This window comes from Vipera berus (genome assembly GCF_964194415.1).
Source record: "Vipera berus genome assembly, chromosome: Z".
Taxonomy (NCBI): domain Eukaryota; kingdom Metazoa; phylum Chordata; class Lepidosauria; order Squamata; family Viperidae; genus Vipera; species Vipera berus.
Genome location: NC_138205.1, coordinates 93,955,265 through 93,971,943, shown reverse-complemented (window position 1 = coordinate 93,971,943; position 16,679 = coordinate 93,955,265). Strand labels below are relative to the sequence as shown.

At 35.4% G+C, this 16,679-nt stretch overlaps 1 protein-coding gene across 1 annotated transcript in view; it reads right to left on the bottom strand.

Annotated features, from left to right (window-relative positions):
• IGF2BP3 (insulin like growth factor 2 mRNA binding protein 3) overlaps positions 1-16,679 on the bottom strand; it is a 61,896-nt gene that overhangs the window by 30,153 nt on the left and 15,064 nt on the right. Inside the window, 4 exon segments of the mRNA XM_081344157.1 lie at positions 839-918; positions 921-980; positions 983-1,042; positions 5,908-5,956. Coding sequence (XP_081200283.1) covers positions 839-918; positions 921-980; positions 983-1,042; positions 5,908-5,956 — 249 coding nt within the window.

The window sequence follows — 16,679 nt, the reverse complement described above, 5'->3', positions numbered from 1 at the left end:
AGACATAAAATAGCAAACCCACTGATAAACGATGTATGATTTTGCAACTTCTACACCTCTCCAAAATGTTGATATTTCTGCATTTATTTTTATGGTTTGATTTTATAATGTTTTTAATTTTATATGTCACACTGAATCTTTTTTGATCTAATAAATTGTCAGGGACTACTCAGATGAAGGTTTCGTTGCTTCCAATTCTGCAGTCTTGAAATACTTAACTAAAAACCGAAAAAGACTTGCATCTAAAAATAATAATAAAGTACAGTAAACCCAGGGGTAAATAGGGGTAAAACTGGAATGTGTGTGGGTGTATGGAAGGTATATTATATAAACCAGAAGGAATACCTCAGTTTAGATAAACGCCAACAGCTTTCAATCCCTTTAAAACATTATAATCTTCCCAAAGTTTGGCTTTTCTTACTATTAAAAAGAAATTAAATGAGTGTTCCAGATTCAAATCCTTCTATAGTTGTCTTCAATCTGGGCATTTTTCACTTGCACAGATCACTCTTCTCAAGAGGACATCTGGTCAGAGACTTCAGGAAACCAAATACACCAATTAATGAGGGAACTGTTTGATGTTAAATCACCTTACTCCCTCATAAAAGTTTACAAGTGAAATTCTACAGTGCAACTAGATATGTTCCTATTCAAAAGGTAACCCAACTATGCAGGCTAACATAAGCAGTTGGATGAAGAGTGTAACCTTAGTATTTTGATTTTTAAAAGTAAATATAAAATAAAAGACAAATAAGAGACTGTATCAAATATTAATACATAAGAGAAAAACTATTTTAAAGGTAGGAAAAAAACTAAAAATAAATAAATGAGGACTTACTGCCTGGCCTGGTCCTTATTGGCGTATGTTACATTTACTACTGCAGTCTCTGTGTCAGTATTCACTAGAACAAAAAAGGATGTATCGAAAAAAATAAATTAAAACTTCCTTTGATCATTTCCTTTAAACAAACTATATGAATATTACACCACCTTGCTCACAGTTTTCCACAGTTCCATACTGTGCCAGCAAACCGTCCAGGACCTATTAAAAAGAAACAAAGTACAATGTAAACTTTACACAAGTTATACAAATTTATATAATAATCTTTCAGCATAATATATAAAAAAGGAAAAACAAAAATCCCAATTATGTTTATGTCTTACAAAGTTATTAACATAGGTTTTTCCAAGGTTTCATACTCTTTATTTCTGAATGTGAAACTTCCACATTTAGTTTGATCCCTAGGAATGAAATGAATCCATTAATAGCAAATTGTATGGAGTTATTTGTGAGTAGATATATAGAGAATTAGATTATATCTGTAACAGTTCATCATACTTTTGTTTTAAATACATACTGAATAATACTTTATCCTAGTCAAGATACAAACAAAATTAAAGAGATGGCAAGGTTTCAGAGTAAACTGCAATATGTTGCATACAATTGAACAATTATAATTAAAATTACATTTCTTCATTGCAAAATCACCACGGGGGAAAAAGTAGGCTCCAGACTTAAATCAGCACATATTGAAATAGACTTTCTAATTACTATAATCTTCCTCAAAATCAAAATAAAACCATGCTTATTTAGAAAAATGGTTGACTCAGATAAATGCAGTATTATTTATTATTATTATTATTATTATTATTTAACAACAACAACAATAATAATAATAATAATAATGTTGGAAGGGACCTTGGAGGTCATCTAGTCCAACCCCCTGCTCAGGCACAAATCACTGTATCATTTTGGACAAATGGCTGTCCAGTCTCTTCTTAAAAATTTCCAGTGTTGGAGCATTCACAGCTTCTGGAGGCAGGTTGTTCCACTGGTAAACTGTTCTGACTGTCAGGAAGTTTCTCCTTAGTTCTAGGTTGCTCGACTGCTCTTACTGGTAAAAATTTATACATAAGATTTTTAAAAATAAATGTAGAGGTGTTTACAATTTATATATAATATTTACAGGAATGTTTTTTGTAAAGTAACCTGAATTGAGTTAATGTGAGGGGGGAAGGAAAAAAACAAGTGATTATTTTTTTTAACTTCAATAGACTGAAGAATTCCTTGCATATTCTGGAATGTAACTTTTCGAGTTAGACAGCACTTAATCAGTAGTTATAATTATTTTCAAAATTTACAATAGCTAGCAATTTTATTATGACTTAAATGCTTCACAGACAGAGACAGACATAGAAGCGTTCTCTGCGGCAGGATTAGGTTCTCTTCATTCATTTTAAATAAGAATTCACCTAGCTCCCTTTTACAACAAATAAGGTTTATGTAGAAGGGACTTTATTGGATATATTTATCCCAACAAACTTTTTTTAACTTATTGAAAGCATCTTTCCTGATGCCTGGAAACTGATTGCTAAAACATGAAATATAATAAACATACTTTTAAGCTAAATTATTTTTTGAGAGCAGAAGAAATGAAAAATCATATGCCTACTGGTTAGTGAGTTTTGTAACCCACTTCTTCAAAGGAAGAAAACAGTTGGTTAGATGAACACTTAATTCATGTCTAGAACAAACACCCAAAGTCAATGGGATGCAAATTTAAACCTGTATCCAACCATTATTTTTGAATCAGTTTTAACACAAGAAAATACACCTTCCTTTTAATATTAATCTTTAATATTGGCTTACTCCATCATGATTCTTATATTCTTTCTTTGTGGGGGGGGGGAAGAAACTGAATGCAATGAGTTTATAAACAGACATACTTTTCATCAGTAAATATGAAAATAATTTCCAATATGACCAGCATTCTATAAAGGCAAAATCACTATAAATTGAACACAAAAACAAAATAAAGAAAAATAACCAAGGAGTTTATACTCAAACTATAACCATTGTAGTTCTGATCTCACACTCCAATAATGATTTTACTTCTTAAATCAATATACACGAATAAATCCAAGAAAAGCATGAGAAACATTTGCATTTATATTCTAGCTTTCTTACTTACCAGGCATTTTTTACATTTTTATAATTACCGGTACTTCCAGTTCCTTTTTGATTTTATCAAGTGCAATACATTTTACTTTTATATTCATAAAAAATCAAGTCCTTTAATTTTTCTCTAAAAACAAACCAATTCTTTCTAAATTGTTCATCTGCCTCTCAATCTTCACATGTAGCCTTATTGGGCAATAAGAGAATTTCTAGCCAAGCTAGTAGTGAGATAGCAATCTTGATGAGCAACTGAACAGAAAAATTTGTTTGTATGAACATTTACTATAGTTAGAAAATAATGTATTCCTTTTTTATGTAGGAACTCTAGCCTTTGTCTAACTGGGGTCTCCTCCTCTTGTTATAACACAAGATGCCTTTCTTGCACACAAAAGGCTGCAGTTTTTATACTATAGGCTTTCATTCATCAGACACTAAAAGCCAAGTCATACAGTATTATAAACAGTGTTACCCTATACCCACTCAAAATCCATAATAATCTTTAACAAAGAGCCATCTAAGCAAATACTATATTAATATTTCTAAGCATTGAAATCAAATATATAGTTCTGTGAAAATAAAACAGCCTTTTTGGATTTCCTCAGTTTTTCAGTATCTTTGCTACTGTGTGTTCTTCATGTGAGTTCTACATAAAGAAAATGAACAAATAACACCAATGTTCTATTTATAAGCAAGTAATTTAACATGCTATATGCCCATATTAAAAAAATACCCTTGAATTTAAGAACTAGTTGCACTATCTTTTGCTTTTTTTCCAGTAACTGAAATGTTTCCCTGTAGTCACAGACTAGTTTCTCATGTAGCTGTTTAAGAATTTGCAACCCCAATTTGTTTAACTGTATTCTCTTTATCTACTTTCAGAACTTATGTGGAAAATAGATGTTTGAGGTCACATTTATGCAAAAATATTGAAAATTCTAAACAATTCACGAACTTTTAAGCACCTTGTACAAAATTTGTCTATACTGATTACTAGCATCATACAAACTATGCTACATGAATAAATTAGACTATAAACATCATGAAGTTGGAAGCATTGCTGCCCAGAGCTACCGTATTTTTCGGACCATAAGACGCACCCAGTTTTTAGAGCAGGAAAACAAGAAAAAAAATTCTTTCTCCTTCTCTCTCTCTCTGTCTTTCTCTCCCTCCCTCTCCCATTGTCCCTTCCTTCCTTCCCTCCCTCTTTGTCCTTCCCTCTCTGCATTAGAGCAGTACCCGCGGAGGCGGCCCTGCAGCCGGGCTTTCTCTTGCAGAAAGCAAGCTGAAACGGACTGAGGGAGATTGCCAGAAATGCGAATCGGCCGATCTCATGCTCCTGCAAACTCCCTCGCTCGGTTTCAGCTTCCCTTGCTACAAGAGAAAGCAGGCTGAAATGAGGCAGATTGCAGCAGCTCGAGATCAGCCAATTCGCATTCCTGGCAATCTCCCTCACTCCGTTTCAGCCTGCTTTCTCTTGTAGCAAGGGAAGCTGAAACCGAGCGAGGGAGAGTGCAGGAGCGTGAGATCGGCGTTTCTCAACACGTGCCGATTCGTGCTCCTGACAATCTCCCTTGCTTTCCACTTGCAGAGGTTGGGGCTGGCCATACGGATCACCTTCAGACCATAAGACGCACCCTCGTTTCCCCCCCCACTTTTGGGGGAAAAAGTGCGTCTTATGGTCCGAAAAATACGGCATTTCTCTCAACGTAGGCATTGGGTATTCAGGATCAAATTGGGGAATCTTGAAATTTTGTCCAGTAAACAAATCACAAGCATACAAATTTGGTAGCTCTTTATGAGCCCTGATTTGTTCAACACACCATATTTAAAGTATATTATTTAAAGTATATTATGGTATATGGTTTATTTATTTCAAATCTGTAAGAATTAACAGATTTTAATTCTTAGTATTACAACCAATTATTTAGAGGGTGGGTGTATGTGTATGGAATTTATATACACAACCTCTTAAAATTTCATGCATTTTAAAATTAGTCTGTCAGTAAAAAATCATACTTCTGCATGCAAGCTTTAGCTGAGGCACCAGCTTACCTAGTTACTTACCTGCCTATATTTAGTTAATCTATATGTACACTAACTTTACTTTATGAACTTTCTTTCATCTCAATTTAATTCATTTCCCACTCTATCAAACTAATTTTATCTTTTTTTCTGTAAGAATGCTTTTATGGCAACTGCTCCAATGTGTTACCACCATTATATGAAAATTTCTAATTTTTCCCCAGACATTTTAAATATTTTATTTTTACTACACAACTAAGATATCACTCTATTATTATTACACTAGTGTACAATCTCTCTAAAAATGGGGGAAAGTGGGGGATAATAGAGATAAGTACTATTTTTGATAAATAAAAAAATATTCTACAGCTCTTCAACATCCAAAACCTATCAAATAAATTATTTAGGCAAACAAATATAAATTTTACAAATTATATCGGGGAGAGGCACAAATAGAAAGGAATCCTCATATTCTTGGGATAATTGCTATCTTGATTTTATAAAATTTCTAGCCAGCATGGTGCTTTGAAAATATTTAGAGACAAAAGATTAATTATACAAATTCCATCACAATGTTCATGTTGCTAAAGATCATGAAAGCACTAATGAGCCTTTAAAGAGGGAATAAATCAAAAGGTTACTGTTCACCTAGAATTGTACTTTAGAACTCTGAAAACATTTAATTCCAATTGGCCTCCATTTAACTTCAATTGTCCAATAGGGGGCAGTATAAATAAATATTTGGATGCTTCTGTTCTTCAAAGATGCAAATTATCAACTCAAGAACAAAAAACTGTTCTTCTCAAATTCTCTGTATGTTAACAGAAGAGAAAAAAGTGATAATACAAGAGGCAAGATGGTAGGCAAAAGGCATACCATCAATTTATCCTCTTAAACAGGTTGAAAATTTAAAAATGAATGCCTACCTCCCACTGCAAGTGTGGCGGAATATTTCGGATTTGAAGTTTTCGACTCCTAGTGATAGAAGTTGGGGGAGGGGGAGAGAGAAAGATTGTTATTTATTAAGTTAAAACACTACTGAATATTTCTAACAATATATGGGGGGAAATCTTATGACAAAAGCTTTTTAAAATATAACCAACAGAATGTACTGTATTTTAAGATATTGCTTTCATGTTTAATGATGTACTGATACTGATTTTTGACACTAGAAATTCATTTCTTTCAATATAACCTCCCCACACATATTGTTTAGATATGCAATCAATTGCTTTTTACACATATATGAGTTTATTGATTTATTTAGAGGGTGTGTATGGCTGCCCACTTACTTTCAGTGACTCTGGGCACTTATAAACAATAATTTGTATGTTATTGCAGAGGCTCAAGTTCCCAAAATGGTATCAATTTAATTAGCACTTAAATTTCTAAGACTAAATGTCTCTCAGATTTTGATTGGCTATTACATTCTCATCTGTTTTATAAATACGCATTCAGATATGAAATCTTTTTACCTCCAACAATACAGCAAGATCTTACATGTCTTTTTTTAACTCATCTCATAGCTGCTTTTGCCAAAAATGAAATTATCTACACTCAAATTCATGTACCACATAACCTCTAGGACACGGATGTCAAACTCGCCGCATCACATGACGTGACATATCGCAACTTTTTTTGCATTGCCAGAGCTGGGTTGGGTGTGGCCTCTGTATGATGCAACCAGCCCGCGGGCCGGCAGTTTGACACCCCTGATCTAGGATCTACCAGAACATGGAATCATGTATAGCAACACCCAAGAAATAAATGCATTTTTAAGTCATATATAACTATACATAAAATATATATACTGCATATAATAGATATCAATATTTTGAAACAAAAAAAAACTAGAAAAAATTATTTTGAAATTTAGTTAGGTATATATTCCATTACATATTACATTTACTACATAAAACCCAGTAAGAAACTCCCCTAATTAAGTTTTTAGATGCTATATGCAATATTAAATTCTGTGCTTTCAATACCTATCTTTACTAGTCTAATCATTTCATTCTTCTTCTTATATATCTGAGATATATAAAGCAGCAATGCTGAAGATGGTTCTAATTTGTCACATTTTAACTATACCCAATTTACTGGGCTCCAAACACAAAAGAGCCAACAACAAACAAGTCCCTACACAATATACACAAACAAGCATTCATAGCTATTACTCACCACTACTCCATTCTTTCTCATCCTACTCCTACAACTCCAACTACCACCCATGTGAGTTCTAGTGTTCCTAGTGAGCATCATTAGACAAAATTATTGTCGTAAGTTCTTTTAACTATATCTAATTTACTGGGCTCCAACATAAAAAGGCCAACAAAGCAAGTTACCAACAAACACACATAAACAAGCATTCACAGCTATTGATCACTACTCAACACTACTCCATTCTTCCTCACTGCTATTACTGCTCCTACAACTCCAGTTACTATCTCTTGTGAGTACTGCTACTCCTAGTGAGTATTCCAGAGAAAATTATCTCCTTGTAACTGCTTCAGACTGCTTTACTTAAACATACCTTCTTCTTACTGTCTCCCACACACCACAACCAGCTGTCTCTTGAGTACAGCTTTTATAGTCAAGGTTGCAGTGCTGGCCAGGGAAAGAGCTTAAAGAGACAAGACAACAGCAGCACAGGTGCTTGCCGTTTTCTGGGCAGTCTGCTTTCTCACGTAAGTGTGAGAAAAGGCATCAACATTTCAAGACAAAAATTAATTAAGAAATTCCACCTAACTACATTAATTGCATGGAACTTAAGTTCTTACAACAGCTTGTCTTACATTAAGAGTTCTGAAAACAATCAACCAACCAACCCAGTATTTGTTTGAAATTCTGTTCTATCTATTCTGGAATATAAAAAGCAATGGTATTAAATTTATGTACATCTAGACTAGAAATAATGTAGAGTAGGAGGGGTAGAATAGAATAGAAATAGAATTGCTTTATTGGCCAAGTGTAATTAGACACAAGGAATTTGTCTCCAGTGCAAAAGGTGATACCAATAGAGAAGATGGGAAGTATAATACTACAGCTATACAATATAGGTAAATATATTTAGACATAAGACAGGACTATGAGAATTAGGCATTCAACAAAGTGATGGCACAAGAGAAAACTAAAACGATGCGCGCTCTCTCTCTATATATATATATATATGTATGTATGTATGTATGTATGTATGTATGTATGTATGTTATTTAGCTCTTTTATATAGGGCAGGCAGACCAATCCTAATATTTTCTTGGCTGCTCTCTTTCCTAAATTTCTTCCTACAGGTTAGCTGATGGCAGATAGTCCAGAAGGAAAGATAAAATAACTGCTATTGGTACAGCCCTGGGGAACTGTCAACTCTCATTAGACTTAAAAACAATTTATAGCCTGGAAATAAAAACCTGTTATTTTCTTTGGTCATTTTTAAAGGGAAAAAAAACACTTCAGAGAACTTCATTAATCTCTGGAAAGCTTCTTGATGTTAAGTACTTGCAATGTTTACATTAATTTCTAGAGCAACTTCATTAGTCTGTAACCATTTAAAAGTCTTGTGTGATCTCCAAAGCAGCTCCGTATACCTAGACATGCTTTCTCGTCAAAGTATTATGCATTTCTGAAACAGCACTTCTACAATCTGCAGCCCCATTTGAGTGATTTACTGCTTGTGAGTTTGATGTTTTCTTTTCATATAGGTACCCTTGGATTTTGCAATATTGTTGCTCTAAGTAGGTATTTGAAGAAAGATACAAAGCTACAAATACTCAGCTGGTTCACCAAAGTTAGTTACTTCCAAGAACAAAATGCAGACACTGGACTTTCAAAAGATTTTTTTTTCTTCATAGAACTGAAGGATAAATATTCTTCTATAGTGTAAAGCAGGGGTTCCCACCCCTGAGGCCATGAACAGGCAACTGAGCAATGTACACACACACACACACACACACACACACACACACATACACACACACACATACACACACACACATACACACACACACACGGTCCATGGAAGAATTGTCTTCCATGAAACCGGTGTCTGGTATCAAAAAGTTTGGGTACCACTGCTATAAAGTATGCTTATGTAATGGATTCAGTTGATGAAGAAGAAATTTAGGGCTAGACACTTGTTTTCTTTTGTTTATTACAGAACCAGCTAGATAACCTGCTGAAGTAAGAGATTCATATGGGAAGATGTGACAATCTTAGATAAGATGAGGAAGGATAAAGATTCTCCTATAGTAACCAAAAACAGAATAGTTTAAACCAAGGGGCTTCAAACTTGGCCCTTTTATGGACTTCAACTCCCAGAATTCCTCAGCCAGCACGCCTGGTTTAGACCCCTGGTTTAAACAGTAGTCTTTCCTGCAATAAGGTATGATGACTGTGAAACTGAACACTGAGAAAGAGAAAGAAGAGAGACAGCACTGAATTATTGTTTGGAGATGGTTACCACAGTCTGCATAAGAACAGTCAATGTTTCAGTCCTGAAGGAAAAAAAGACTGACTGCTCCCCTGACACACAAAAAGCAAGCAAAAACTCACATTCATTTGGGCATATAGTGTAAGTGGATGGAGCAAAAAAAAAAAAAAAAAAGAACTATGCATGGTAAACTAGTGAGGGAAGTAGAGAACAAAGACAACTGATAAGATAAACAAATGGGATCAATGATATCAGTGGGAATATCCCCGCGAAGCGAAGAGTTGTGGATTATCACAAGCACCAGTCAAGATGGAAGGCATTTGTCCATACACTAGTCAGATCAGACGTAAGGACACCAAAATAATTATAATTAATGCTGATTGAGTTATAATCATTGTAATTTAAGAAGTGAAGGATTTTTCATGCGATGTTTCTAGTCCAACCCCCTGCTCAGGCAGGAAACCCTATACCATTTCAGACAAATGGCTGTCCAGTCTCTTCTTAAAAACTTCCAGTGTTGGAGCATTCACAGCTTCTGGAGGCAGGTTGTTCCATTGGTTAATTGTTGTAACTGTCAGGAAGTTTCTCCTTAGTTCTAGGTTGCTTCTCTTTGGTTAGTTTCCATCTATTGCTTCTTGTCCTGCCTTCAGGCACTTTGGAGAATAGCTTGACTCCCTCTTCTTTGTGGGAACCCCTGAGATATTGGAATACTGCTATCATGTCATCCCTAGTGCTTCTTTTCATTAAACTACATACACCCAATTCCAGCAATCGTCCACTAGGACTCCAACATTCCTCTCACAGTTACTACTATTGAGCAAGGTGCCCCTATACTATATCTGGTTTTTCTTGCCTAAATGTAGAACCTTACTTTTTTCACCATTGAATTTCATTTTGTTAAGATAGTGCCCAATGTTCAAGTCTGTCAAGATCCTTCTGTCTCTTAAGCTTATCTTCTGGAGTGTTGGCTATTTCTGCCAGCTTGGTGTCATCTGCAAATCTGATGAGTTCCCATCTATCCCCTCATCCATATGATTGATGAAGATGTTGAAGAGCACTGGGACACCCCACTCAACATTTTCCTCCATGTAGATGCGGTTCCATTGAGGACCACACGCTGAGTATGATTGAAAAACATTAAATATGTTCTTTCTTTTCTTCTCTGAATACACAATATGTATGTACAACTTGGGAAAAACAAATCTTATCTATGTAATTGTGTAATGAGTTTTTGGAAGCTGAAATTATACCACCCTTAAATACTTGTGCCAAATAAGTACATAAATCAAAAATTGCCTAGTGTTGATATATTTTAATGAACTATATCCAATAATAGTTTAAACTAAATCCTAAAAGGACAGCATGTGTACAGTCATTCTTAATATACATTGCTGATTTTATCAGTTGACCTATGGAAGGACAAAGTTCTTCTTTGTGAATAGGACTGAAAAGTTGTCACTGTAAAAACTATTGCATGTCTTCTTGGGAATTGGTATACAGCAGCGGCCCCCAACCTTTTGGGCACCAGGGACCTGTTTCTTGGAGAGAGGTTTTCCATGGACAGGAGGGGGTATGGTTAAATATGCTTCCAGCTTCCTGCGGATGGGGCTTCATTTTTTTTGTGTGTGTGGTCCAGTTTCTGGCATGCCATGGACTGCTGCCAGTCCACGGACCAGGGGTTGGGGACCCCTGGTATACAGAATTTCACACAATTCTGTTTTGCTTGTTTTCTAGGAGACTTCATCTAGGAATGGGTTTGCATTAATCTGTGGATTATTTTCAGTACATTTTTATTTTCTATTGTACTCTGAGGCTACAGAAGAACTAAATAAGTCTCTCCCAAACATTTCTATCAAAAAGATTTCTGGCTTCTCTGGCTGTATTTTTGTTTCCAGCAACAGAAGAGAAATGAAATTCTAGAACAGGAGTTCAAGATTCTTGTGACACGAAGCTATCTTTATTAAAGGAAGAAGTTAGCAGTGTATATTTCTTTTGGTTTGTGATTGCATTGGATTGCTCAGGGATAACTCTACGCAGGTATGCTCTTGCCATTTTAGGTTGCTGTACCAACTGAATCTAACGGTTTTTAAAAATTTGTGAATCTTTTGAATTTTCAATATGACCCACTTCCACATATCTTAATTGTAAAGAGCAGACTTGAATAGCAAATGCCTAGAAATCTGTTCTTTAAAATAATGTAAGATTTCCACACTCATACCTCATTTTCATCCCTATGACTGAAACAGTTATCTCTAATTTGCCACAGAAATATGTAGTTTTGAATCATTTTCTTCAATAAATCAATGAACAAATACACTGGTTTTTTATTTATTTGTTTAACTGCTTATCTTTTTCTAGTTTTAGGACTTGTGGGGGGGGGATAAGAGATTACGTATTAGGTTGCCTTTTTTGCAGAAATATTGAAAATTCAAAAGATTTAGCAAACTTTTAAGCACCACTATATTCCAAAAACCCAAATGTAGCTGTGTTGATACATGCCTTGGTTACACTTAGATGGACAATGTGAGTGACACTGAGCAACTACTGACCTATTGTGTGAAACTTCAACTGGTCCAAAATGGGAAAGTAACAATGGGGTTGTATTATATTTTTCTGTACATGGAATCATCTGTTTTTCTGAAACAGTTGCACTGAATGCTTATGTCTTCTGAGCACAATTTAAAGCATTTGTCAATAACTGCCACATCCTAAATAATCTGGTCCCAATGTTTCTTATCAGTCATCTCCTTCTGTACTTCCCTGCCCTTGTCCTTATACCTGATGAAAAATCCTTTCCCTAAAGGTTAATTATTACAAATGCATACAAGAGAAAGATCCATTTCAGAGGTCTCGCACTTTCAGAAGTTCAAGTTGTCAATTTTTAAAACATATTTCAGTAAATACATTTGTTTAAAGTATCTCATGCTTTCATTTATTGATTTGCATAATATAATTCGGATTGTCTTTACTCATTTCTGAATCTTTCTGTTTTAGCACAGTGGTAAAGGTAAAGGTTCCCCCGCACATGCGTGCTAGTCGTTTCCAACTCTAGGGTCCGGTGCTCATCTCTGTTTCAAAGCCGAAGAGCCAGCGCTTATCCGAGAACGTCTCCGTGGTCATGTGGCCGGCATGACTAGACGCCAAAGGCGCACGGAACACTGTTACCTTCCCACCGTAGTGGTCCCTATTTTTCTACTTGCATTTTTACGTGCTTTCGAACTGCTAGGTTGGCAGAAGCTGGGACGAGTAACAGGCGCTCACTCTGTTACGCGGCACTCGGGATTCAACCCGCCAAACAGCCGACCTTCTGATCGACAAGCTCAGTGTCCTAACCCACTGAGCCACCACGTCCCTTAGCATAGTGGTACTTTACTTAAAATTTCTTATATTTTATCATTAATTTTCACTGCTATAAGTTGAGTGTTATATAAGGAAATCCTCGGATATGAATCCTTACATTAAACATATACCTGGAAGAACAAGACCAGACCTACTTCCTAGAACAGTATATTCAGCAGTTAAAATATTTTTATAAAGACAGAGATGCTATGAAATGCTTTCTAAAGTATCTGTGCGTACGATTCTTTATTGACATACTACTCTTAAACATTGAAGATAAATTCTGTACAATAATTTCACATACTTTATCTCTTTTAATTTCAATTTTGGATAGCTACTCTCCTCACCTTTAACTTTTAGTTTTTTAAAAATAAAATATAGTGGGAACATGAAGTCTTTTTGTTTTCTCAATTATGGATAGTGCAATTTGGATGGAATCCTTTAGACATGCCCAAGGCACACCCTGTGGGACTTTTTTTAAAAACAATTCTCACTATGCTGTAACACCAATGCTTTTGATTCAATTTCAAAAACTATTTCCAGTGTGCACAGTGCAGTGCTATTAGAGAAGCAGAAGCCCCAACTCCTCTTAGGCACATAAATGGGAATTAATTATGCTGCCTTTTGAAACACACCAGCAGGGACCTACATCTAAATCTACCAGTAAACACTTTCTATACTGAAGTCACCAAAAACATATCTTCTATCATGAAAATTAAAGATGAAAAATGCAGAAGGAATAGAAAAAAAAGTATAAGGAAACCTCAGGATTTGCTAACTTCTCCATTTTTGTTCACAATTATTTCCAGTCATATACTTTTTCAAATTTTAGTAACCATGTGCAATTCATTCATTATCACTTTTAAAAACTATATTGTGTGGGTCCTTGGTATCCTCTGAGCTTGATTGTTTTCTTGCAGACATTTCATGACCAAGCTAGGTAATTTAATCAATGCTAGAAGGGAGAGGGATTTTGTTCTCATTTTATATACTAGTGGTCTGCCCAGTCAATGCTGATGAGAATGGTCTTGGTGCTTCTTGGTTACAATTTTTTCTTTCCATTCAAAATTACTACAAAAATAAAAATGACCTGCAAGCTTTCCATCTCTTCTTTACAGCATAAATCTCACATAAACCACAAGGTTCCTAGTAACCCTTTAATAAATATTGAAAATTATCATCCTTCCTCTGGAATTCAACTACATGTATAATCCACAGGACCACTTTGCAATAATTATTTGTTTATTTAGATTCATTGCCAAATATGTTATTACATGATATTTATCATATTTTTGCTATTTGGTTTATTTAGTCCTTAAAAACAAATACATAATCCTGGCTTCAATTTCATGAACAAAAGATTAATTTTCTGAAAAGAACATTTATGTTTTATACTCCAAAATGTTGAGTGTATCGTTATATAGGATATACAGGCTGTTTCAGCATATAGTTTGCTGTTTTGTGATCATTAAAACAAGAATGCTAGGTTTTCAGTATTGTTTGAAATTATTGAGTCTAAGAAGAATATCAGTAGAAAATGCCCAAATGACTGTGGCTAGTGAAAAAACATATGGCTACATTTGTTTCAAGCAAAGATTACCTGAGCATTGTATGTAAGGTAACTGAAAATGACTTTAGTACAAATTATTAACTTCATTTAACAAGGATCATCTTCAACTATCTTTCTTTCTAGGTCTAATGTTATATTTACAAAACATTTCTCATGGCTCTAATCAATGCAATCTCTGAATATGGTAACAGAAATAGAGTGCTAAGAAAATATCAAAAGGAGCAGTTGTAATGGACTCCTCAAAATGAGCATTTTTTTAGTCCCAGACAGAAAATCCTACCCATTTTCTGATCCAGAAGTGCTTTTCCAATCATAAAATCTGTGATTTTGACCACTAGAAAAGAACATTATTAATTCCCTTTCATAATAATAATAATAATAATAATAATAATAATAATAATAATAATAATTTGATTTTTATACTAATTGTACATTACAATTAGTCATATTGTAATATGACTAATTTTTAATTTCATCTTTCTCCACAGTTCTCTGTATGTGAGCCAGTGAGAAAACAGTGCTAAAAAAAGTCAGACAATAACCTAAATCCATAGCAATACACAAACCACACATATGAAATGACTTGAACACAACAGATATCTAGTGAGAAAATTCTGATGCAGAGGTGGAACTATGATTTTGCAATAAAATATATTCATAAAATATATAGAAAAGAACAGAGGGGGCTGTTCCTCCCAGCAATTCTCTTCTGATTATTTTATATTTGTTAGATTTATATGGATGCCTATCTCATTAAAAGTGACTGAGTATAATAATCTAATGAAGCAAAAAACAACATATTACTTAAGATTAAGATATATAAACCCAAGGTATGGAAAAAAGAGAATATATTTATCTCAGTAGTGTAACTATCTGACCATATCCCTGATTTCCTGGGACCCCAGACCTGATGACGTAAGGACTACAGAACATCAAAAAGGATGGAGTTAACCAAACATTTGAGGAGAGAATGTTACACAAGTCGGCAACCATTGCAAAGAAGATCATCTCCCAAAATCATCAAATATAAGTCCCTGGCAAATGGTAATTGCAGCAGGCCATCTCTGTTTGATCTAATGGGACAGGCTCATATAATCAGGCAGAGGCGGTTCCTCAGATCACGAAAGGCTTTAAAGGTTAAAAGTTAAAACCAGCAATTTGAATTCAACCTGAAAGCAAACTGGCAACCAAAGCAGCTCATACAGCAGAAGTGTGACATGGGATGTTTTAGAAACACAGATAACTTGCCCACTGCATTCTGCACCACTGAAGCTTCTAAACATCTTCAAGGGCAGCCCTGTATATGAAGTATTACAGTAATCCAATACGGAAGTAACTAGGGCATGTATCATTGTGAGCAGAGTCTCTTGATCAAGGAAAAGTCCTCCCAGCCACAACTGCCACTTGTTCTTCAAGCAGTCATGAACCTAGGAGGATTCCAGAGTGTCCCACTGGGTTTACCTGGGACAGAGCAACGTCATCCAAAACCAAAGGTGGCATAGTCCTGGAATCACTCAAACCCCCCAAACACAGAGCCACTCCTCTTGTCAGAGTTCAGCTGAAAATTTGATGTTTCCCACCCAAACGGTCTCCAAGCAATGGTTTAAGACATTCATGGCACTTCATAATTCATCAGGGCAGAGATTTAAAACAGGATATCATCAGGATACCTCACCCCATAGTGACAGATGACCTTATCCAAAGGCATCACGTTAGATGTTAAAAAGGAGGGAGCATTGAACCTTGCAGCAGCCTATATAACGGGGGCCAAGGATGGAATCTTTCCTCTCCAATTAACACAGTTTGGAGAAAGAAGGTGTACCAATGCTGTGTCCTCCACCCCAAAGCCTCTGAGCCTATCCAAAAGGATGCCATGGTCAATGGTATTGAAGGCTGACACAAGGTCAAGTAGGACCATGTAAGAGGTTCTATAAGCCCTTTTTACCCAAGACAGCTCATGCATCAGTCACCCTGAACAGAGCTACAGGGCATCAATCTGTGGGCACATGATGGGCAGAGAGACACTGGCTCTTCCCAGCCCTTACCGTCACAAGGTCAGCCTTAATAGCCACTCTAATCCTTATTTGATCAAGTTTATCCATTACTGAGCAGTAGTAGCACTCCAGACATCTCATCTCTTATTTCGTTTTCTTCAACTCCACTGTGTACCATAGAAAGTCGTGAGATGCCCAAGAGGCAACCAAGACTTCTAATGGAGCATGGAGCAGATCAACAGAAACCCTCTAGCTCCCACTGAAAGCCCTAAGAATGTACAAATTTATGGAGTTTTAAGCTAATTTAACTACAATTACAAATGCAAGATACTAAGCCTCGTACTGAACTAAGCAAAAGGGGATAATATG